General features: G+C 40.1%; 1 protein-coding gene across 2 annotated transcripts in view; it reads right to left on the minus strand.

The window, feature by feature from the left end:
* The window catches only part of mta3 (metastasis associated 1 family, member 3), a 154776-nt gene that overhangs the window by 54297 nt on the left and 73609 nt on the right, over positions 1 to 26870 (minus strand). For both annotated transcript variants that reach the window (XM_060831404.1, XM_060831405.1), the window contains one exon: positions 16759 to 16876. In XM_060831404.1, coding sequence (XP_060687387.1) covers positions 16759 to 16876 — 118 coding nt within the window. The remainder of the gene's footprint in view (positions 1 to 16758; positions 16877 to 26870) is intronic.

Raw genomic sequence — 26870 nt, forward strand, 5'->3', positions numbered from 1 at the left:
AAATACACCCTTGGCAAAGGATAATTCAGTAAATAATTTGTCTCAAATGCAATTCTAGCAGCAGGAGGAAAACCCCAGCTTTTAGCTGTAACAGAGAGAGAAACAAGAGCTTCCACGCCCAGCAACTACAGAAAGCCGGAACTAAAAATCCTGTTTCTGTGGGAGCTTGACACCACCCATTCAGGCAGCTTCTATTGTTCCAAATTTAAAAAAACTCCAAGGTCTCACAAGCTGTTTACTTTATTGACTTTCAGCTGACTGCTTCACACCTCTGCCTCAGACAATATATACCTCTTTAAGCCACAGTATCATCACAATACCATCAAGCATTCTCGGTTAAAGAAGTGTCAGTCCTGTTCACTGGCTGAATAAGTCCACTTCACTTATTAAGGTATATACTTCACTTGGCATTGAATAATGATAGCAGTGCAAATTTATCCAGTGACAAAAGGAAGAATATGGAAAAATTAAATTTGCATTATCACCAATTATTTTTCATCCATGCTGGTTCTAATTCTTCCAAAATTTGTTAGATTATTTATGATTTAATTTGAACTCTCATTTTAGCCCCCATTACTTTTATTCCTTCATTACTAAAGTTATATTAAACTAAGTAGTAATATTAAGCACATATAAATTCTTAAGCAAAAATAAAACCTCAGAAGCTTCTGTTCGGGGTAGAAACCTGTTTGCAGCAAATTCTCCATCTCCTAAGCCTTACTCTTGAGAAAAATGAATTAACTGCATTTATATAGCACCTCTCACGTCCTTGAGATGAAGCGTAATATGTAGTTCAGGAGTCAATATGCATGCAAGATCCAATAAATAGTACATGAGTTATCTGACAATCTATTACTTGTGGACTTGTATGATAAATGCTAGCCATGGTGCTAGGATGACTCTCCCATGATTATTTAAGTAGTCCCATGGCATCTTTTGCATTCACCCAGTTTAGAACCTCACTGAGTGTCTCACCCAAAAATGACACTTCACATAATCCAGAATTCCTTCAGTACTGCTTTGAAATTTGAGCCAAGCTTATGTGAAAAAAGTCCTTCTGATATAAAAACAAGAGGCTGCCACTGAGGCAAAGCTTTCAATTAAATTATTCTAGTTAGTTCTGCCCTCTTTAATGAGGTTATTTTTCACCTCACTGGTGGTATAGTAGGTATTATGCCTGCAATTTAAAAGATAACCTTAAAAACTCATACTGCACCATGCTGGAAACGTACAGTATGACTTGGTCAATACTGATCCTCATTTGAAATGTTATGAGGCTGTTCGGGATGAATCTTCAAGCATATTTGAAGTACCGTTGAGCTGGTATTACGACAATAAGTGAATGCTTGTGAATTACTGTCAAAGCAGACACCTGAAGTATCGAGGTAAGTCCTCCATTCAAATGCACTTCCCAATGATAGTTGCTTCATGGGAAACTAACATAATTTGACAGACATTAGACAAAAGCACAGGAACCAATTTCCAATTAATAAACCCAGGACAATAATCCAGGCATTAAATGAGATAGAGAGAGAAAGCATATCAAACATTAACTTTATTTCTCTCTCCTCAGATACTGCCAGATATCAGAGTTCCTTCAACATTTTCCCTTTTCGGTTTTAGAACATAGAACAACACAGCGCAGACCAGGCCCTTCGGCCCTCGATGTTGTGCCAACCTGTGAACTATTCTCAGCTCGTCCCCCTACACTATCTCATCATCATCTATGTGCTTAACCAAGGATTGTTTAAATCTCCCTAATGTGGCTGAGTTGACTACATTAGCAGGTAGGGCATTCCACGCCCTTACCACTCTCTGCGTAAAGAACCTGCCTCTGGTGTCTGATATAAATCTATCACCCTTCAATTTATAGTTATGTCCCCTCATACAAGCTGACGTCATCATCCTCCGAAAAAGATTTTCATTATCTACCCTACCTAATCTCTGATTATCTTGTATGTCTCTATCAAGTCCCCTCTTAGCCTTCTTTTTTCCAATGAGAACAGACCCAAGTCTCTCAGCCTTTCCTCATAAGACATTCCCTCCAGACCAGGCAACATCCTGGTAAATCTCCTCTGCACCTTTTCCAATGCTTCCACATCCTTCCCGAAATATGGCAAGCAGAACTGTACACAATATTCCAAGTGTGGCCGCACCAGCATTTTGTATAGTTGCAGCATGTTATTGCGGCTTCGGAACTCAATCCCTCTACGAATGAAACCTAACACACCGTATGCCTTCTTAACAGCACTATCCACCTGGGTGGCAACTTTCAAGGATCTATGAACATGGACTCCAAGATCCCTCTGCACATCCACACTACCAAGAATCTTTCCATTGACCCAGTACTCTGCCATCCTGTTATTCTTCCCAAAGTGCATCACCTCACCTTTAGCTGCATTGAACTCCATTTGCCACGTCTCAGCCCAATTCTGCAGTTTATCTAAGTCCCGCTACAACCTGTAACATTCTTCCAAACTGTCCACTACTCCACCGACTTTAGTGTCATCCATCCACCTATGCCTGCGTCTGAGTCATTTATGAAAATGACAAACAGTAGCGGTCCCAAAACAGATCCTTGTGGCACACCACTAGTAAACGGACTCCAGGCTGAATATTTTCCATCAACCACTACACGCTGCCTTCTTTCAGAAAACCAGTTTCTAATCCAAACTACTAAATCACCATCAATTCCATGCCTCTGCATTTTCTCCAACAGCCTACCATATGGAACCTTATCAAAGGCTTAACTGAAGGCCAAGTATTCCACGTCAACTGCCCTACCCTCACCTACATGCTTGGTCACCTTCTCAAAAAACTCAATGAGGTTTGTGAGACACGACCTGCCCTTGACGAAACCATGTTGACTATCTGAAATCAAATTGTTGCTTGCTAGATGATTATAAATCTTATCTCTTATAATCCTTTCCAATGCCTTTCCTACAACAGAAGTAAGGCTCACTGATCTATAATTACCTGGGTCATCTCTACTGCCCTTCTTGAGCAATGCACAACATTTGCAATCCTCCAGTTCTCTGGGACTAAACCTGTAAAAAATGACCACTCAAATATCAAAGTCAAAGGCTCTGCTATCTCCTCCCTAGCTTCCCAGAGAATCCTCAGATAAATCCCATCAGGCCCAGGGGACTTGTCTACTTTCACTCCTTCTAGAAAGGATAACACCTGTTCGGAACTAACCTCAATCCTTTCCAGTCTAATATCTTATACCTCATTCTTCTCCTCTTAGATTAGATTAGATTAGATTCCCTACAGTGTGGAAACTGGCCCTTTAGCCCAACAAGCCCACACCGACCCTCCAAAGAGTAACCAACCCAATCCCACTTCCCCCTGTCTGATGTACCTTTAGCGCAGTCAATTCACCTGACCTGCACAACTTTGGACTGTGGGAGGAAACCGGAGCACCCAGAAGAAACCCATGCAGACATGGGGAGAATGTTGAAACTCCACACAGACAGTCGCCCAAGGCTGGAATTGAACCTGGGACCCTGGTGCTGTGAGGCAGCAGTGCTAACCACTGAGCCACCGTGCGTGCCCCCCTCTACAATACTTTCCTCTTCCTGAGCGAAAACTGATGAGAAATGTTCGTTTAGCACCTCTCCGATCTCTAAGGGTCCACACTCAACTTCCCACTTCTGTCTTTGGCCCTATTGCTACCCTAGTCATTCTTTTATTCCTCACATACCTATAGAAAGCTTTAGGGTTCTCGTTTAATCTATTTGCTAAAGGCCGCTCATGTCCTCTCTTTGCTCTTCTGAACTCTCACTTTGAATCCTTCCTAGCTGATCTGTAACTTTCCATCGCCTCATCTGAACCATCTTGCCTCATCAACACACAAGCCTCATTCTTCTGTTTAACAAGAGGTGCAATTTCTGTAGTAAACCACGGTTCCCTTACCTTATCACTTCCTCCCTGCCTGACAGGGACATACCGATCAAGGACACGCAACATCTATTCCTTAAACCAGCCCTACATTTCCATTGTCTGCATTTCGCTACCCCATTCTATGCATCCTAATTCTTGCCTTATCGCATTATAATTGCCCTTACCCCATCGATAACTCTTGAGCTGTGATATGTACCTATCCCTTTCCACCGCTAAACTAAACGTAACTGAATTATGGTCACTTTAAGAATCAACCACAGTGCTGTGGGTCTGGAGTCACATGTAAACCAGACCAGATGTGGATGACAGTATCGTTCCCTGAAGAATATTAGTGAGCAAGATGGATTTTCCAACAATTGACAAAGGATTCATTGTCATCATTAGACTCTTAATTCCAGATTTTTTAAAAAAATGAATTCAAATTCCACCATCTGCCAGAACATTAACTGGGTCTCTGGATTAACAGTTCAGAGATAATACCACTAAGCCATTGCCTCCCCATGAGCTATTGAAGAGCTATTTTGAAAATCATTATCCTCTTATAAATTCACAAACTGTTAGCCTAGCAGCTTTGATAACAATGTTGAGCCAGAATAGGATACAGCCAGAAGCTCAGTCATTTGTGAGAGCTTCAAAACAGTCAAAGAGGTGGGTGAGCTTCTTGTTATTGGGCCATAGGTAGTGTGTGTCATAAGAGGAACTGTACACTGTTTTGAATGTAACATATTTTGTTATGAATGCAAATTTAAATATACAACTTTACAACATACATTTATTGCAAAATCTGGACATCCAGGCTTGGACTAACAAGTGGGAAATACCATTCATACCACACAAATGCCACATAATGACCATCTATAACAACACAGAATCTAACAACCAGTCCTTAGTTTTCAATGGCATTACCATTGCTGAATCCCCCATTGTCAACATTTTGGATGTTGCCAGTGACCAGAAACTAAACTGGACCAGCCATATAAATACTGTGGTCACAAGAGCAGGTCAAGAGCTAGGAATGCTAAAGCGTTTAACTCACCATCAGTTTGTCCAATGCCTGCCCACCAATAAAGCACACAAGTCAGGAGTGAAGTGGAACTGTCCACTTACTTGGATGAGTCCAGCTTCAACAACCGAAGAAACTGGATATCTTCTATAGAATGTTAAACTTGAGATGGTGCAGAAAAAAACGACAAGGATATTGCCGGGGCAAGAGTTTGAATTATAAAGGGAAGCTGAACAGGCCGGGGCTTTTTTTTCTCTGGAGCGTTGTAGGCTGAGGGATGACCTTATACAGAACTGCAAAACAGATGGATACAAAACTGGCTTAGTCATAAGAGACTGACGGTAGCAGTGAAAGGATACTTTTCAGAATGGAGTGCTGTGATTAGTGGTGTTCCACAGGGATCAATGCTGGGTCCTCTGCTGTTTGTGGTCTATATAAATGATTTGGAGGAAAATGTAGTTAAAAAATAAGGTCTGCAGATGCTGGAGATCACAGCTGAAAATGTGTTGCTGGTTAAAGCACAGCAGGTTAGGCAGCATCCAAGGAATAGGAAATTCGACATTTCGGGCATAAGCCCTTCATCAGTCATTCCTGATGAAGGGCTTATGCCTGAAACGTCGAATTTCCTATTCCTTGGATGCTGCCTAACCTGCTGTGCTTTAACCAGCAACACATTTTCAGCAGGAAAATGTAGTTAGTCGAATTAGTAAGTTTGTGGTGATACAAGATTGAAGGTGTTGCTGACAATGAGGAGGACTGTTAAAGGATACAGCAGGACATAGATCAGTTGGAGGCAGGGGCAGAAAAATAGCAGATGGAGTTCAATTTGGACAAATGTGAGATGATGCGTTTTCGAAGGTCAAGTACAGGTGGAAATTATTCAGTGAATGGCAGAACCCTTAGGAGTACTGATATGCAAAGTGATCTCGGTGTGCAGGTCCACAGATCACCGAAGGTGGCAGCACAGGTAGATAAGGTTGTAAAAGAAGATTAATGGCATGCTTGCCATCATTGGAAGGGCAATTAAGTATAAGGATAGGCAAGTTATGCTGCAGCTTTATAGAACTTTAGTTAGGCCACATTTGGAATATTGTGTACAGATATGGTGACCACACTGCCAGAAGGATATGGATGTTTTGAAGAGGGTACAAAACAGGTTTACCAGGATGTTGCCTGGTATGGTGGATTTTAGCTATGGAGAAGGATCGTAGTGAGGTGATCAGAACTGCACACAGTACTCCAGTTATAGCCTAGCCAACACTCTATACAACTCCAACACTACCTCTTTGCTCTTATACTTTATGCCACGACTGATGAAAACAAATGTTCACATGCCTTCTTAACTATCATATTCATGTGCTCTGCTGACTTCAGGGATCTGTGAATAATTACCTCATGATCTCTGTTCCTCTCAGCTACCCAGTGTCCTACCATTCATTAAATACTACCTCATCTTGTTTCTTCTTCCAAAGTTCTTCACTTATCAGGGTTAAATACTATTTGCCACCAGTCTGCCAATCTGATCAACCCATCTATATCTTCCTGTAACCTACAACCATCTTCTTCATTATTAACCACTCTACCAATCTTGATGATGTCTGCAAATTTGCGTAATATTCCCTATATTTTCATCTATATTATTTGTGTGTATAACAAACCATAAAAGGTCCACGTACAGATCCTGTGGTCCAGCATTGGACACCAGCCTCCAGTCACTCAAACTGCCCTCTACTACTGCTCTTTGTGTCCTATTACTAAGCCAGTTTCTGAACCATCTCACCAAGTTTCACTCAATTCCATTATTTATCCAGCTGAAACAGTCATCACAGTTTAAAAATAAGGGGTAGGCCATTTAGAACAGAGTTGAGGAGAAACTTCTTCACCCAGAGAGTGGTGGATATATGAAATGCTCTGCCCCAAAAGGCAGTGGAGGCCAAGTCTCTGGATGCTTTCAAGAAAGAGATGAATAGAGCTCTTAAAGATAGTAGAATCAAGGGTTATGGGGATAAGGCAGGAACAGGATACTGATTGTAGATGATCAGCCACGATCATAATGAATGGTGGTGCTGGCTCGAAGGGCCAAATGGCCTACTCCTGCACCTACTGTCTATTGAAACATATAATTCAATCAATTAAGTTTTTAAGGTAGGTCATAAGTTAACATTTAGGGATGGTGACAACTAACTAATTTTCTGTACTTCGATTGAAAAAAGATGACAGTAAACGTCCTTTATTCCACAGATATTGGGGCAAGTTTTTACAAAGGATAGGAGAAAGTGAGGTCTGCAGGTGCTGGAGATCAGAGCTGAAAATGTGCTCCTGAAGAAGGACTTATGCCCGAAACGTCGACTCTCCTGTTCCTTGGATGCTGCCTGACCTGCTGCACTTTTCCAGCAACACATTTTCAGCTTTTACAAAGGATAAACTAACAAAATTTGAATTTTTCAACAGTATATGCCTTGCTTAGCCACTAACAGCAAATTGATATTTACGAGGTGAAATAATTGGCTTCTTTAAAAAAAATCAATAAACTTTGACAAATATCAGATGTTTTCTACTTCAATCAATGTAAAGATTTTTTAAAATACCTCATATTAAGATCGATTCACATAATGATGAAAATATCATGAAAATAATCAAACTGCTTTCAACTTCTGAAATATTTTAGATCACTGCCATATTATTTACATATTAACATATTGTTATGCTGCACTGAACTTTCTATTAAGAATAAAGTAAATCATTCTAAATATTAATTTTTTTAATGTTCAAGTATTCAATGTTTCATTGTTTATTGGAATTTATTAAAGCTTATTGAATCAGTGGATTAAAAAAGTCACCTGCAAACTTTCAAATTTGAATAAATATTTGTGTATTTAGGTCCATTAAATTTTTAAAACCATATGCTTACTTTATAATACAAACCAAATATCACAGCTATCATTGTCTAAAGCAATATAGGATTGGATGACAGATTATATTGTGGAAACTGCAATTTTAGAATAGCAGCATTTTTAATTATTTTTTGCATGTCCCAAATATTCTAAGTGGTGTGTTTTTGATAATACATGAGTGAAATTGCCCTTCATTGTTCGTTGAAGTCCCATTGGTAAACAAGGGAATATACAAACCAAGCTAAAGCCAAACCTAATCCAGAAATAATGAACAGTAGCTGTATTTTCACGAAACAACGTTATTTTGTAACAGAAAAAAGTAAAACGTAATTGCATAATACAAGCTGGAACATTTAAAAAACTTCTCTGTGCTTTCATAGTTCAAGCATTGACAAAATGCTAATGAATTGAGCTAGTGTGTTGTGATGGCTTTCAAATGGTCTTTGAAGCTTAGTTATTTCTCCATGAATATGATTTGAAGTATACTTTATAGCTCTATTAAGCATTGATTAGTTGTAAAGGCTGATCTAATATACATAAGGCTATAGTAAAATATACTGGAACATATACATTTAATAAAATTCAGCTTGCTTTAATTCCATCATGAACGGAATAGTAATGGTACCACGAGAGCAAAGGAGGCTACCATTTGACCCATCAAACCCACATCATTACAAGTTCTCATTCAATTTATTTTTGGAATTGTTTATTGTCTCCACTTCCAGTAACTCATAAGCAACACGCTTCAGGTCATTACTGTATGGAAGTAAAATATTGCAGATGGTGGAAATCTGAAATAAAATCAGAAAATGCTGCAGAATCCCTACAGACTGCGCAGCATTTGTGGAGAAATAAAAAAAAGTTGATGTTTTGAAAAAAGAGAAGTTACATCAAACTCTTTTTTTCAAATTATTCAAGTGCTGTGGGTATCACTGGCTGGGCCAGTACGTACAGACAAACCCTAGTTTGCGAACAGGTTCCATTCTTGAGCATGTTCACAAGCCAATTTGTATGCAAGTTGGAACCCAGTACAGGAGAACATAAAATAGCCATTTGTAAGTATGAGGAAATATCTGCATGTCAGATCTTTATAATTAATACTGACACACCCCTCTGTGGGGTCAGATGTTCATAAATCAGGGATTGCCTATATTGCCCATCCCTAGTTGCCGCTTACCACACTCTCTCAAGAGTAACTAGGGATGGGCAATAAATGCTGGTCCAGCCAGCAATATCCATTTCGCATTGACAAATAAAAAGTCTGACTCTTCTTTCCATCTTGCACCCTCCTTGCATCTCTTGCCTAAAATGCTAAATCTTTGTTCACATGCTCTCATTCATTGGCAAGCACAAAATCTTGTATATCCCTATCAATTTATCAACCTCCACTGCTCCAAGAAAAACGTTCCCAGTTTCTCCATAGTGCCATTTAGTCTATATTGCCCCTCCCTATTCTAAGTGCATCACCTCAGTTCTCTGTACTAAATTCCATCTGTAATTTCTCTGTATATTCTACTAGCATAAGTCAAATTGCATCCTTATTTTTTTACCTCCAAGTTTGATACCATTGGCAAATATGTTATTCAATTCTAATGCTAAGTTATATATAAACATCAAAAGAAAACAATGGCCTGAGCAGTGAACATTGGGAAACATTTCCATTCAACTGAAAAAAAATGAACAATTACTAGCATTATGCTTTTAATTAAAATCCAAAGTGGCACCTGCCTTCCTATTCCAGAAGCTTCAATGTTGTTAAATAGCCTTTCATTAAGTACATTTCTAAATATTAAGGAAGAGGTTGCTGACAATCTATAAACAGAAGCAGAATTACTAGCATGAAACATCATACAATGAATAGGAAAGGCCGATTATGCTTAGAGTACATAAGCCTGTTCTGGGTGGCTGCATCCCCAATTTCTAAGGAGAATGGGAGAGAAACTAGTGGAAGGATTTAGTGTAATCTTCCAATCTTGCCTGGACATAAGCAGCTGTGAGAGGATTGGACAGTGACAAATGAGACATCCCTTTATAAGAAAGGTTGTAAAGGCATCTGTAAAAGCCACATGCCAGTCAGTCTAACAGCAGTGATGGTACAGTGTAGGCACAAAATCTATGGAGAAAACAAATCAACTTTGAGCAGGTTCAAGTTCATTGAGGATAGCCAGCACAAATTGTAAAACAGAGATGATGCTTTGTGAATCTAATTGAATTTTCTGATAAAATACAAGGAAAACAAATGAAGAAAACTTAAGAGATGTTGTCCACATGAAATAAAATTATAACCCAAACTTTCACTTATTCATGACTTGTGTTGGAAACTAAAAACGCTATTTCGTTCACATATTGTTTTATGGACATATCCAAAATCACAAAAACAGATGGCCTTTTCAGCTCAGAAGATAGGATCCAAAGCATGGGCCCAGATCTTCCTGTCTGTAGATAGTTAGAAACTAGATGAATTGACAGATGCAGGAGAGCTCTTAGAAACCTTGGCACACTGACTACACGATAATTGGATGGTGAATTGAAGCTTCTGATGTGTAATTACTCAGTGTCTGTAACTCTCTGAAAAAAAATCACCAAATGAGTTAGAGTCAGGGATTTCAAAGGGTTCTCCACCTGGATAGTTACCGAAAGGGATTGAAACCTGCTGTAACTTCTCCCCTACAAAGTCGAGTCATCCAGCTCCTCACACACCCTGTCCCTTCATTTAAAACCACACCATTCTATCCCCTCACACAAGCACGTCACTTTATTCCCTCATCCACCCACTGCTACTTCATCCTCTCAAGCACTTGGCTAACATACCTTCTCTCTGTAGCTTGTTGCGGTGCCCTTGGACATTTAAATTCTGAAATACAGCAGTTACTGCAGTAAAAGGGGTGTGTTTTGGCTTCTAGCATCAAGCTCTACAGAGACCAGAGTTGAAAGCTCAGGACAGAAATGCAGAGGAATTCTTATACCCACATGTCAATTCTCTTTTCAAAATGGTTTTAGTTTAGTAGAGTCATAAAGATATACAGCACAGAAATAGACCCTTCGATCCAACCCGTCCATGCCAACCAGATATCCCAATCCAATCTAGTTCCACCTGTCAGTACCTGGCCCATATCCCTCCAAACCCTTCCTATTCATATACCCATCCAAATGCCTCATAAATGTTGCACTTGTACCAGCCTCCACCATTCCCTCTGGCAGCTCATTCCATACACATACCACCCTCTGCGTGAAAACGTTGTCCCTTAGGTCTCTTTTATATCTTTCCCCCTCACCCTAGACCTATGCTCTCCGGTTCTGGACTCCCCCACCCCAGGGAAAAGACTTTGTCTATTTACCCTATCAATGCCCCTCATGATTTTGTAAACCTCTATAAGGTCACCCCTCAGCCTCCAACGCTCCAGGGAAAACAGCCCCAGCCTGTTCAGCCTCTCCCTATAGCTCAAATCCTCCAACCGTGGCAACATCCTTGTAAATCTTTTCTGAACTCTTGATCAGATAGGCTAATGGACTATATTTCACAATATCTTTCTGGTAGGAATGAGACCAGAATTGCATACAATATTCCAACAGTGGCCTAACCAATGTCCTGTACAGCCGCAACATAACCTCCCAACTCCTGTACTCAGTACTCTGACCAATAAAGGAAAGCATACCAAATGCCTTCTTCACTATCCTATCTACCTGTGACTCCACTTTCAAGGAGCTATGAACCTGCACTCCAAGGTCTCTTTGTTCAGCAACCCTCCCTAGGACCTTACCATTAAATGTATAAGTCCTGCTAAGATTTGCTTTCTCAAAATGCAGCACCTCACATTTATCTAAATTAAACTCCATCTGCCACTTCTCAGCCCATTAGCCTATCTGATCAAGATCCTGTTGTAATCAGAGATAACCTTCTTCGCTGTCCACTACACCTCCAATTTTGGTGTCATCTACAAACTTATTAACTATTCCTCTTATGCTCTCAACCAAATCATTTATATAAATGACGAGAAGTAGTGGACCCAGCACCGATCCTTGTGGCATTCCACTGGTCACAGGCCTCCAGTCTGAAAAACAACCTTCCACCACTACCCTCTTGCTTCTACCTTTGAGCCAGTTCTGCATCCAAATGGCTAGTTTTCCCTGTATTTCATGAGGTCTAACCTTGCTAACCAGTCTCCCATAGGGAACCTTGTTGAGCGCCTTACTGAAGTCCATATAAATCACGTCCACCTTTCTGTCTCCATCTATCCTCTTTGCTGCTTCTTCAAAAAATTCAATCAAGTTTGTGAGACATGATTTCCCACGCATAAAGCCATGTCAACTAGCCCTAATCAGTCCTTGCCTTTCCAAATACATGTACATCCTATCCCTCAGGATTCCCTCTAACAACTTGCACACCACAGACATCAGGCTCACTGGTCTATAGTTCCCTGGCTTGTCCTTCCCATCTTTCTTAAACAGTGTCACCACATTAGCCACTCTCCAGTCTTCTGGCACCTCACCTATGCCTATGCCTATTGATGATATAAATATCTCAGTAAGAGGCCCAGCAATCACTTCCCTAGCTTCACACAGAATACTAGGGAACACCTGATCAGGTGCTGGGGATTTATCCATGTTTACACATTTCAAGACATCCAGCACTTACCTCCTCTGTAATATGGACATTTTCCAATATGTCACCCTCAATTTCTCTACATTTTATATGTGCCATGTCCTCTTCCACAGGAAATACTGATGCAAAATACTCGTTGAGTATCTCCCCCATTTTCTGCAGCTCCATACAAAAGCCGCCTTGCTGATCTTTGAGGGGTCCTATTCTCTCCCTAGTTACCTTTTTGTCCTTAATGCATTTGTAAAAATCCTCTGGATTCTGCTTAACTCTATTTGCCAAAGGTATGTCATGTCCCCTTTTTACCTTCCTGATGTCCCTCTTAAGTATATACTCTTAAGTTTATACTCTTCTCAGGAATCACTCCATCTATCCTGTCTATACCTGACACATGCTTCCTTCTTTTTCTTAAACAAAACCTCAATTTCTTTAGTCATCCAGCATTCCCTATACCTACCAACCTTTCCTTTCACCCTAACAGGAATATACTTTCTCTGGACTCTTGTTTTCAAAGGCTTGATCAACACATAGTCATCAGGATCCTGCATTTTCAAAGCCTTTGTTTAATTACATGACAGCAAGTTCCAACTGTTGAAATTTACTTTTACCTAATTGCTCTGTGAAGCACAATAGAATATTCTTGCATATTCTCATGTGACTGTTATTGGATTTTCTTGTAAATGTCAACACACTTTCATAACAATTTTTAAATCAATAACGTAGCTTTTAAGCAAGAAATATTCCAAGGCATTTCATCAAATGATGAGAAGGAAAAGGCTTTGTGTAAAAGAAGGATCAAATGAATTTCCTAATTATTCCCTACAATAGAAATAAAAACAAATTAATCCATTAGTGACAGACAATTCACTGCTAAATTCTGTTTTCACAAGGAACCAACAAGAATCGCTCAATGTTTGCACACACAATTCCTTTACTATTTAACTGCCTTTAGTTAGCTGCCTTTAATTCAGCAAACTAAAAAGAAAACAAATGTCTTTGAGAGTAGTTCCATCTGTGGTGTAAACTTTGGAGACAATAAATAGATTTAATAAAATGGATCAGGGATGAGACATTATAATATTGTGGTTAGACCGGAATTACTTAGAGCAGCAACTATGAGATTTGAGACAGCTTGTTAAAGAAAACAGTAAACAAAGGAATTTCAGTTCGTACAACTTTAAGGTGACTAGTAAAATAACTAGAGGTGACATGAAGAAAAACTATTTCATTCGTTCATTAACTGTTTGGATTTTAAATTCATAGTCTGATAGGTGTGGATGCAGATTTGATATCAGCCTTTGGAATAAAATTAAAAATAAAGTTGAAGGAGAAATAAGTGCAGTGATGGAAGGAAAAAAGTAGGGGAGTGGAACAGTTTCTCTTTCAAAGAGTTGGTAATGGGTAAACTGCCCTCTTTCTTCATTCTGCTGACATCTGTGATGATGCATGGTGGCAGCAAAGTCTGTGAAATAAATTAAAATAAAGACCGAAGAAAACCTAACAAATCCTTAAAAATGGAAAATAAAAGAACAAATAGGTGAAATGAAAAAATTTCAATAAAGTAGAATTTTTTAAAAAAATTACAATCAGTTTTATATTGCACATTCATATGTGCATTCAAAATACAGATGGTGAGCACGTACAGTTACAATTTAACATTGCACAGCTGTGTCAGCAGACACTTCCTTCTATGATTGCTACCAGGTCTCATCATTCTACAAGTTAGACTTTTAAAGACTGTTATTCAAAACTATCAAGGTCACAAAGTAGGAGGCAAGGTAATTAGACCATTTACATTCATCCATCCAGAAACAACATCCAAATCATCAGTGATGACTTCTCAGGATTCTTTCTTTGTCACTTCAGTTTGAACACAAACTATTAATGAAAACCCCACATGTAATAATCTTCCTAATATGCATCAGAGTTGACTGAACTTGTGCTATTTTGCTATTACAGTACTATCTTGTACAACTCTACGAAATCAAAAATGTGATTAAGAACTCAAGGTATTGCCTCACCAGCATAATACAATTTTATGTGATTGCTCATCTTCCTTGTTCTGTTTTAGAAATATCACAAACTAGCACACAGGAATATCACCATCTACAAGTTGGTCTACAAAACACAAACCAACCTGACCTGGAACTGTAATTAGTGGTCCCTTTACACTGTTGGGTCAATAACCTAGAACTTCCTTCATAAAAGCATTGCAGCTGCACCTATACTAGATTAGATGACATGGCAGTTCAAAAAGTTGCCTCATTGCCATATTCTCACTGCAATTAGAGAAAGGCATAAAATACTGGTCTTGTCAGTGATTTCCTGCTCCTCGAATGCTGCCTGGCCTGAGTTTTTCCAGCGCCACACCTTGGCTCTCACCTCCAGCATCTGCAGTACTCACTTTCGCCTTGTCAGTAATACTCTCATCCTATGGTAGAATTTTTTTTACATAAAAATTAACTATTTTATCAACTCCAATTCATATCTAGTTACTTCAAGGGCAAAATCTTCTGCATGAATTTTGAAATGAAACTTGTATCGTGGCATGGTAGTCATTCTTTTCCAAGTGAAAAATGAAATGAAAAAGTTTGTCAAATGCTTTCATTCTCAAACATCAATCTGCTTAACTTGATAACTGCAGAAAAAAAGATACATCTTGTCAAAGCTTTTTGTTTTATATTCATCAGGACATTTGTAATAACACTAATGTAAAGGGCCACTGTATATAGCATGACAAAAGAATGCTGATTGGTTGACAATTGGACTGATTGGTAGAGGCATTGCTATGGAGAATGCACCAGTTACGATGACAATGACAGTTAAGTGCTAAGCTTCGTTTAAACTTAAATAACAATTGTTAACCATTTACACTAGTCCTTGTGAATGTGCTGATGAGTGCAAAATGAAAAACTTCAACAAAATGTGTCTTTTTCAGCATTACATCAGTTTGGTTCGCTACGATTCTCTATTTAATTTTCCAGGTATTCAAGATATGTGAAGACTACACCATCGAGCTTCTTTTTCTTCATTTTTCCAGAAGATTCCACAGAATTTTACATTGCTTTCATTACAAAATCTTTGCACAATTAATGTTTTGAATATAGAGCCATTATAAAGCTTTAAAACAAAAGTACACTTTCCAGCAGAGAGCTTCTGTAAACACAAAGTGAGTTCAGGTGCATTTCCACAATGAAGGACAATAACTTTTAAATTAGATTAGATTAGATTACTTACAGTAAAAGGCTCTTCGGCCCAACAAGTCCACACCGACCCGTCAAAGCGCAACCCACCCATACCCCTACATTTACCCCTTACCTAACACTACGGGCAATTTAGCATAGCCAATTCACCTGACCCGCACATCTTTGGACTGTGGGAGGAAACCCACGCAGACACGGGGAGAATGTGCAAACTCCACACAGTCAGTCGCCTGAGGCGGGAATTGAACCCGGGTCTCTGGCGCTGTGAGGCAGCAGTGCTAACCACTGTGCCACCATGCCGCCCACTAATTAGTCACACTTTGGTCAACAGATGTTAAAAGTGCTACATCACAACTTTAGATTAGAAAGAAGAACTGAGAACATACAATTTATTTTCTTTATACGTTCACAGGATGAGGGTGTCGCCAGTTAGGCAGTATTTACTGCCCATCCCTAATTGCCAAGAGGGCAGTTAAGAATCAACCACATTGCTGTGGGTGTGGAGTCACACGTAGGCCAGGTAAGGATGGCAGTTTCCATCCCTGAAGGACATGAGTGAACCAAATGGGTTTTTTCCAACAATCGAAATGGATTCATGGTTATCATTAGATTCTTAATTCTACACATTTATTGAATTCAAATGCCGTGACTCTATGCAAGTTTGCTCTGTCAAGAAAGTAAGAAGATAGCATACTTGTTCCATTCTTCTTACAATGTTGTTCTGTAGCTTTAGATTATGAAATAGAATTTTTCCATTTCCCCCTCGCTATGGAGGAATGTCATCCTGTTTAGTCACATTCTACGAGCTAAGTATTTAATATATTGGGAATTTGCAGGTCCAAGGCCACATCTAACCAATACGGCATTTTAAACTGTTTTAGAGATGTAATAAGTTGCTTTTTTGTGACATTTACAAGATTGAATATGGCTTCTAAATTACATCAGCACCGAAAAAAGTGTTATTTTAAAAGATAAAACATTAGGGAAGGGATTGCCTCATGGTATTATTGCCAGACTATTATATCAAAGAATCTACAGTTCTCAAAATTAAGTTCGTGATATAATTATAATGATCTTTAGGCAAGTTGTATATATAAAATACCATTCCTTCTTGAAGGCAGCAGTTCAAGTATCTCAACAAAATATCATTCTTACCTTCATTCAGCATGTCTGTAATATCTGCTTGGTATCGTGAGCCTACTCGTATTTCTCCTTTGTCTGCCAGAAGCGTTTTCTGTGAGGGATCATAGACTAAAGAATAGAAAAATCCATCCTGTAAAACAGAAAATAAGCATTTGAAATGTCTATATGACAACTGCCAAACAGAAAGAATCATCAAAAAGCAATCAAAATTAAATTTCACTCCGCAGAATAGAAAAGGATGCACACAAGAAAGATGTACTATTGTCCTAATTTTAATCATTCACAGAGTCTGCACTTAAGTAATGAAAAACTGAAACTTAATTCTAAAGCCATGTTCAGCCTTGGAATTTACACTTTCCTTGGATACTAATGAAACAAACATCATCTTACAACATTTTTTTTTGTCATCCATAATCCATGAAAATGTCAGAACACCAAATTTCAAATAAGCACAATAATTTATACTAAACTAGAAAAGGACTATTGGACAAGTCAACTCTGGCTGGGAAGAGTGTGCAACAAGTCAGCATCATTGTGAAGCAGACTGAGCAAGAAACAGGAGCCAGTGTTTCTGAAATAGCATGACGGAAAGCATGGACAGCAGATTAAAAAGAAAAGGACAGAAACTAGAGGCAGCGGCTTTTCAAACAACATGAGACAGCAGATCAGAAGCTTCATAAAGAGAACAGCAGAAAAGTGGGAAGGGCATCGAAAGCGGGAGATGAAAATCAGAAGCAGAGAGACCCTTCAACTTACCTCTTCCTAAAAGAACGGAAATGCGACATTACAGGGAGACAGGAGAGTAATCAGTGTGCATTTCTTCTGTGGTTTTCAATTCGCCAATTAGTTTAAAATAGAAGATTACAGTTGAAAAATTCATAATATCTAAGTTAATTATGACGGTATCTGCAGCAAGTGATGGCTACCTGGTGAACTTCAGCTCCGAGTTGATGACATGGATATCATGACATATCAGGGTGGGGAGAAAGGTACAATATTTCAAGAAGCTGCCAGACCCCTTTAACTAAATGTGCTTTGTGGTCAAAGACAAGAGGGTGTAACTGCAAGTGAGGGAGATATGGGGAATCTAGAACTTAGCTTTGGAAAAGCCTCAGCCAATGCTGAGACACAAAGTTCTTGCTTCTAGCGTGCAGGAGGGCACAGACTACAAGAAGAATGAGCAAACTGACCACAGCTGCATGGGAGAGACAGCCATTCAAGAGGAAACGGTAGTATAGTTAGTGGAGTAGATATTGTTCTCTTCAACAAAACCAGAGTGTCTTCCTGATGAAGGGCTTATGCCCGAAACGTCGAATTTCCTATTTCTTGGATGCTGCCTGACCTGCTGTGCTTTAACCAGCAACACATTTTCAACATTCCTGATGAAGGGCTTATGCCCGAAATGTCGAATTTCCTATTCCTTGGATGCTGCCTGACCTGCTGTGCTTTAACCAGCAACACATTTTCAACTGTCTTGAAGACAATATTGCCTACCAGGCTCGAGACACTCGTCTGGGCTTTAGAGGAACTTGGAGGGAAAGATCCAATTATTGTGGCCCACGTACGTACCAGTGACATAGGTAGGACTGGGAAAAAAGGTCCATTAAGGTATTATTAACAACTCAGGGCTAAATTAGAAAGCAGAACCACAAAAGTAACCATTTTGTATGACTGCCAAAGCCATGTGCAAATGGCAGAGGGTAAATAAGACTAGCACTGTGGCTCAGTGGTTAACACTGCTGCCTCACAGCGCTGGGAACACAGGTTCAATTTCAGTCTCGGGTGATTGTCGATGTGAAGTTTACACTTTCTCCCCATGTATTTGTGGGGTTCCTCCAGGTGCTCTGGTTTTCTCTCACAGTCCAGAGATGAGCAGGTTTGGTGGATTGGCTATGCCAAATTTCCCACAATGTCCAGAGATGTGTAGGTTAGGTGGATTAGCTATGGAAAATGCGGGATTATAGGTAGGGATAGGGTATGGCAATCAGAATTGTACGCAGTGGCCTCACCAATGTCCTGTACAGCCGCAACATGACATCCCAACTCCTAAACTTAATGACCGACCAATGAAGGCAAGTGTGCCAAACTTCTTCTTCACCACCCTGTCTGTCTGTGACTCCACTTTCAAGGAACTTCACACAGAGGGTGGTGGGCGTTTGGAATGCGTTGCCAGCAGAGGTGGTAGAGGCAGATATGGTAGATTCATTTAAGATGTGTCTGGACGGATGCATGAGTAGGTGGGGAGCAGAGGGATACAAATGTTTAGGAATTGACCGACAGGTTGAGACAGTACATTTGGATTGGCTCAGGCTTGGAGGGCCGAAGGGCCTGTTCCTGGGCGGTAAATTTTCTTTGTTCTTTGAACTGTGCACCTGCAACCCTAGGTCTCTTTCGGGCCTAAACTTACTATCTCTGATATTCACTTCCAAATCATTCACATTAATGATGAAAAGCAGTGGAGTCAGCACCAATCCTTGTGGCACACTACTGGTCACAGGCTTTCAGTCTGAAAAGCAACCCTCCGCCACCACCCTGTCTCCTCCCTTCAAGCCAGTTGAGTATCCAATTGGCTAGCTCCCTCAGATCCCTCATGATCTAACCTTACTAACCAGTCTACCATGCAGAACCTTTTCAAATGCTTTGCTGAAGGCCATATGGACATCTAACACTCTTCCTTCATCAATCCTGTCTGTCATCTCTTCAAAAGATCAATGAAGTTAGTGAGACATGATTTCCCATGCACAAAACCATGTTGACTCCAATCAGTCCTTGCATGTCCAAATGAATGTATATCCTATCCCTCAGAATCCCCCTCAAACAACATGCCCACTACTGATGTAAGGCTCACTAGTCTGTAGTTCCCTGATTTTTCCTTACAGCACCACATTAGCTGACCTCCAATCTTCCACACCTCACCTATGGCTGTCGATGATATCTCAGCAACGGGCCCAGCAATCTCTTCCCTAGCTTCCCATAAAGTTCTATCAGCCTTGCCCTTCAGACTAAAAAGGAACATACTTTCTCTGAACCCTTGGTATTTAATTTTTCAAGGCGTCCTACTTACCGACCAACCTATTACTTGTGAATAGCTTCCCCCAAATAATTTTTTCCTGTCAAAAATGGCCTTACTCCAATTTAGAACTTTAACGTTTGGATCAGGTATGTCCTTTTTCATAATTCTATCAGTTTTGAAATAGTTATGATCACCTGCTCCAAAGTGCTCTTCAACTGATACCTGCCCTGCCTTTTTCCCCAAAAGAAGGCCAAGTATTACTCCTCCTCTAGTAGGTGCATCCACATATTGAATAAGAAAGTTTTCTTGTACGCAGTTAAGAAATTCCTCCCCTTCCAAGCCCTTAACACCATGACAGTCCCAATCTGTGTTTGGAAAGTTAATATCCCCTACCATTACAAACTATCATTCTTGCAGATACCTAAGATCTCTTTACATATTTGCTTCTCAATTTCCTGCTGTCAGTTTATTTGTTTGGGGGGGGGGGGGGGGGGGGGGGGTGGAATCTATAATACAATGCCAACAAGGTGATCATTCCTTTCTTATTTCTCAGTTTCACCCATGAATATCCTCTTTAAGGACAACCGTAATGTTACTTCTAAACCAAAAGGCCACTTCCCCTCCCCTCGTCTCCCTTTTCTATCTTTCCTGTAGCATCTATACCCCGTAACATTAAACTGACAATTCTTGTCCATCCCTGAGCTATGTTTCTGTAATTGCTATGATTTCCCAGTCCAATGTTCTCAACCATGCTCTAAGTTCATCTACCTTACCTGTTGCGTTGAAGTAAATGGAGTTTAATTTATCAATCTTACCTCATTTGATGCCAAGCTCTTGCCTGCCTTGACTATTTGACTTGCTCCCCTTATCTACTGCCTTTTCTCTTTTCGCACAATCGCTTTGATTCTCACCCCTCCCTCAGTGGTTCAAAGCCTCCCAGGTAACACTGGCAAATCCACAATAAATGATGTTTCTCTCCAGTTGGGCCTCCTGAATTATTATACTGCCGTTAATAGTTAATGAACGTTTCAGACGACCTGGACTTTCATTGAACACAATAGGACCATGACAGGGAAGTATTTAAAATATTGCCATTTGGGAAACTGGAATTTATGATATGGGCATAGAGGACAGGCCCTAGTCCACTGAAAAAATGACCTACTTCTTTCAGGCAAATGGGATAGGTGATACTGACAAACATCATTCCCCTGAGTACTTGTGGGGCCCCGACTTGCAGCATCATAAAAGAGTTTAATCTACATCGCAGTCCCAGCGTCAAAACATTTTAAGAACTGAGTAGTGGACCACTACGACCCCAAACCATCTGTTATACTGCAATGTTACAGAGGTAACACAGCAAGTAGATGCCACAGATGCTCCCAGACATACTGAGTTTCACCAGCACTTTCTCTTTCTGTTTCAATCTTCCTGGGGCACCAGTTACTGAACTCTTGAGACTGGAAATTCGCAAAATATTCAACACTTCCGAGATCACTTAGTTTGTGGCACTACTGATATTGGGACTCAAAAGAAGTTAGTGTCCAAAATGAACCAGTGAACTCGCCCTTTCCCACAAAAAACATGGAAAAAGGGGCTCAGGAGCTTCAGGGGTCCGTAGATGGTACTGTCTAGAAGCTTGGGTGACCTTCATACCACAGAGCTAAGTTCCCTCCAGATAATTCTCACGATTCCTTCATCCAGATCGTTAATGAATAGTTGTTGGCCCAGCAGTGACCCCTGCGAAATTCCACTAGTCACCAGTTGCCATCTTGAAAAAGACACTTTATGCCAACTCTCTGCCATTTGCCAGTCTGCCAATCCTTTATTCATGTCATGATCTTGCCCCAAACATCTCATTGAGCAGTCTCCTGGGTGGCACTTTGTCAAAGGCCTTCTGGAAATCCAAACAAATGGTTCTCGTTTGTCTAAGTTTCTCATTACCCCCTCAAAGACTTCCAACAGACTTGTCATGAATGACCTACCCTTGAAAAACCGTGGTCATTTGCCCTATTTTACCATGAACTTCTAAGGACTTCTCAATCTCATCCCTGACAATGGACTCTTAAAATCTTACCAATAACCGAGGTCAGGCTAACTGGCCTATAGTTTCTTGTCTTCTGCCTCTCTCCCTTCTTAAACAGGGTGATATATAAGCCATTTTCCAGTCCTCTGGCAGCTCCCCTGATTCTTGTGGAACACTGCTGGTCATTGGCCTCCGGTCAGAGAAACAATCCTCCCCCATCACCACAACCCTCTGTCAGCTAGTGTTGATCACCACCAAAGCCTCTACAATATCCTCAGCCATATCCTTCATAATTCTGGGATATAGTTCATCTAGCCTAGGTGATTTATCACCTTCACACCTTTCATCTTCCCCAGCATTTTCTCTTTAGTGACTGCCCTACAATCACCTCTATTCCCTCACACTCTTGGTATGCTGCTGGTGTTTTCCATCATGATAATAGATGTAAAGTACCTATTCAGTTCCTCCAACAATTTTTTGTTCCCCATTAAGTTTGTTGCACATCTCTCCACAACAGTAAGCAAATTTTAAAATGAACTTCATTAAACAATAAAGGTTGAGAAAGTTGCTATATAAAAAGAAAAACTTTCTTCTTTTTTACCATCCTGGAAAGATAAACTCACTGAAAGAAGGAAAAGAAAAGCCACCCACAAGAAAGAGTAAACAATTTGGATGGAGAACATTGAGCTCATTTTACATGCAGGATGCAGCATGTTCTTTTCTTCTTCAATAAAGTTGGCAAGTAACTCGGTCAACATTCACATAGAGCAGCCTATACACAAATACAACTGGCAACAAATGCAGCATAGAAATAAACCCTTCGGTCCAACTCTCCATGCCAATCAAGTTTCCCAAACTAAACTGGCTCCACTTGCCTGTGTTTGGTCAATATCCCTCTAATGCTTTCTTATTCATGTACCTATCCAAGTATCTTACAAATGGTGTACCAGTACCTGCACCCATCACTTTCTCTAGCAGTTCATCCTACACATGAACCACACTGTGTGGAAGAGTTGCCTCTCAGGTCTCTGTTAAATCTTTCTCCTCTCACCTTAAAAATATGCCCCTTAGTTTTGAAATCCCCAGAGGGAAAACAGATTTACTGTTCACCTTACCTGTGCCCCTCATGACTTTATAAACTCCTATAAGGTCACCTCTCAAACTCTTACACTCCAGTGAAAAACGTCCTAGCCTATCTGGCCTCTATTTATTACTCAACCCTTACAGCCCCAGCCATAGAAGATCCTGCTAAATCTTTTCTGAACTCTCTCCAATTTCCTATTAAATTAAAACTAGAATTGTATACAGTACTCCAAAAATGGCCACATCAACGTCTTGTACAACCTCAACATGACTTCTCAATTCCTATACTCAAAGGCCTAAGCATGAAGGTAAGCAGGTTAATTGCCTTCTTAACCGCGCTGTCTACATGATACACAACTTTCAAAGATATATCTGAACCCCTAAGTCTCTCTGTTCAAAAACACTACGCAGGGCCCTACCATTAACAGTAAAAGTCCAACTTTTTGTTTGTCTTACCCAAAATGTAACACCTTACATTTACCCAAATTAAAGTCCAGCTGCCATTCCTCAGCCCATTGGCCCAATTGATCAAGATCCCTTCGTAATTTTAGGTAACCTTCTTCACTGTTGACTATGCCACCAATTTTGATGCAATCCACAAACTTATTCACCATGCTTCCTAAATCGTTTATATAAATGACAAACAAAAGTGGACCCAGCGCTGATTCCTGTGGAACACCCCTGGTCAATGGCCTCCAGTTTGAAAAGCAATCCTCCACCACCACCGCCCCCTGTCAGCTATCATCGAGCCAGTTTTGCATCCAGTTGGCAAGCTATCCGTGAATCCCATGTGATCTAACTTTACTAATTAGTCTACCATGCTCAGCGTTTAGACTGATTCTACTGGGCCACAGAAAGCCTCACACAGGGTATCGCACACCTTCAATGCATTATCTAGGCCGACATGGTACCTATTGTTAAAGTTCACTCAAGAATGTAACTTTAAAAAAGTTCTGGGATTTCCAGATCAAAAAATTGAAACCAACATGGTCATTCTAACAGATGAGAGACTTAACAAACAATACAGGTGTTTTTCAATATGTAATTTCAGTTACAACACACTGTCAACTTTTGCTATAAATTCTGCGTCCTATGATCCTATACTCCACAACCACCTGATGAAGGAGCAGCACTCTGGAAGCTGGTGCTTCCAAATAAACCTGTTGCACTATAACCTAGTGTTGTGTGCTTTTTAACATTGTACATCCCAATCCAAATCATGACAATTTAAGAAGCCTTTCCAGCAGAATACACAAGAGAGAAGCAATGTATTGAAGATGAATGATTGCAGTTGAGAAGGGAAACTGGAGAAGTTGGGAATGCATTCCTTAAATCCAAGACTAAGGAGTGATTATACAGAAGCGGTCAATACATTAAGTATTGCCAGAATAAGGATTCCAGTTATAGAAGAGGACACAGATCTCCAAGATGGCGTCAGACCAGGACACTTCAGCCAGAGCTTGTCTGCTTCGCCCATTCTTATTTTGCTTCTCTTTCTTGTACCCACCTTTGTTTCTTTTCTATTTCTCTCCCAGCCTCTAATGACTTGACAACTTCAGGCCTCCAGTCAAATCCTGGCCTCTGGTCAACTCCAGACCTCAGCACACACATGAATCGTCCCGATCTCGTGTAGCTGCCTCTCAACTTTGCAAAGGCGCCTCCTAGCATGGCAGAGCAGTCTCCCATGGTAACCCCCAGCACGTCATGTTGGCATGGCAGCCTGATGGATTGGCAGCCTCCCAGTTTAACATGGCAGTCTTTCAGCCTGACATAGCCTCAGCATGGTGTCCTGGTCTTGAGGCAATATCAAAATGATCTCTCAGCCTCATGGTCGTCAAGGTGAAGTCTGGCATGGCCTGGAACCAAGGCCTGGTGGAGATTACAGGCTAGATGCCAGTGTGGTCTGGGTGTCAGGCCACTGTGCTGAACTTCTTTTTCAGTAATACTGGACATTTTATTTCTCGATTTTCTAAGATCTTGTAACTGAAGAAGTTGTTCCCAGGGACCTTTGTACTTAAGATGGTCCTGTAAGTGATGACCTGTAAACATTTCACTGTAGTCATTTGAGTACATGTGACAATAAAGCCAAATCATTCATTCATTCATTCAGATTTAAGGCAGCTGGCAAAAGGTTCAGAAGTGATAAAGGAAATATTATGCAGCCATTTATAATAATGTAGAGCATATTGCCCGAAAGGGTGACTCAACATCTGCTCCTTTGATGCCATTCCTTCTTCTGACTAACAAGAGTCACTCTGGGAATCCATATGCCTGTCATCTCAGAAACATTTAGAATAAGCTATGTTCCAATACCACTTAGGATGTCTCACTCAGCTCTCTTTCTAGTACATTAATTATATCAATGCTATATTCTCTCCTCGCTACAAACTATAAATTACATCAAATTTTATTCTAATTTCCACTTCTCCTGTGCCTTCATATAGTCCACCTAGTTGATTCTTCTCTTCCATATATTTACACCATAGAATATTTACAGACCCAGACAAAGATAATTTTTCCCTTCATTTTTTGTTGCATGACTTCACATTTAGCATTTTGATTTGATTTATTATTGTCACATGTATTGATACAGAGTGAAAAGTGTTGCTTTGCATGCTATGCAGGCATATCATACCTGATTTAGTATCCTTGTTATCCAAATGGTCCAGGGATGAGTGTAGGGCCATGGAGATGGCGTTTGCTGTGGACCTGTTGCGCCGATAGGCGAATTGCAATGGATTTTCTGGGTGTCTGAATGTTACAGCAATTTAAGTAGCCTGCTGCAAACATAAACAAGTGTCTTGTATATGAAAACAGAGGAATGGTTATAAGGACCATCAATGTCCTAACATTTACCAGGCACAATACTACCTTATTATCAGTACAATGTTTTGTGAAACAAGAAGTTTTTGATGTGACAAAGGATGGAAATTAACCTTCAAATTGAGGTGGGAAAGTCGACAACAGTCATTCCAGCATCTTGAGGAGCTGAAACAGCATAAATTTATTGCCACAGAAAGCTGGGGAGGCAAGGTCATTGAGATTACTTAAGACAGAGATAGACAGATTCTCAATTATCTAGGGGATCAAAGGTTATGGGGAGAAACTGGGAGAATGGGGTTGAGAAACTTATTAACCATGATTGAATGGTAAGCAGACTCAAAGGGCCAAATTGCCTAATTTCTGCTCCTATGTCCAGCCTCAATATCAATAAGGCGATAGGTGGGGAGAAACTGTGAGGAGCGAGAGGATCCAAGGAAATGAAGCAGACTTAAAGTTCTCCTACATCATTACAAGAGAAGAACAAAGACAAAGTGCACCACTCCATTCTACTGCACAACTTTGAGATGGATGAAACATTCACATCTGTCAGCCATATACTTTTTTTTGCAAATTCATTTGTGTATCATATTTAAACAGTTACCACTTCAACTTAATAAACTATGAGAAATTTGCTACAAGTCGTCTACTGCCTACATTAGGAAACTGTGGTCATGAACTACACTGTCCAAGATCAAAATAAAAACCAAAAGAACTGCGGATGCTGTAAATCAGAAACAAAAACAGAAATTGCTGGAAAAGCTCAGCAGGTCTGGCAATTCTCAGTTCTGGGGAATGGTCAAGCAAAGTAAAATATTATCTCTGATTTTTCTCCACAGATGCTGCCAGGCCTGCTCAGCTTTGCCAGCAATTTCTCTTTTTTGCGCTCCCCCACCCCAAAAAGTCAACACCTCTGCTAGTTCACTGCAAGTATCAGCTGGTCCTACTATTGCAATCCTTTTTCATCACTCGGCAAATGATTTTGAGATAAATATCAATTCTCCTCATGAGAATAATTCAAATTCCCCTCCACCACATTTTCAGCAGTGCATTCCTAACCAGTAACTGCATAATAACATTTTTACCACATGTTGCCTTTGTTACTACTGCTTCTTAGCTATCACTGATCGATGAAAGTGTAAAAACAGAGAATAAAGAATACAAATGATGGTGAAGCAACATTTA

The sequence above is a fragment of the Hemiscyllium ocellatum genome, chromosome 10 (assembly GCF_020745735.1).
Source record: "Hemiscyllium ocellatum isolate sHemOce1 chromosome 10, sHemOce1.pat.X.cur, whole genome shotgun sequence".
Taxonomy (NCBI): domain Eukaryota; kingdom Metazoa; phylum Chordata; class Chondrichthyes; order Orectolobiformes; family Hemiscylliidae; genus Hemiscyllium; species Hemiscyllium ocellatum.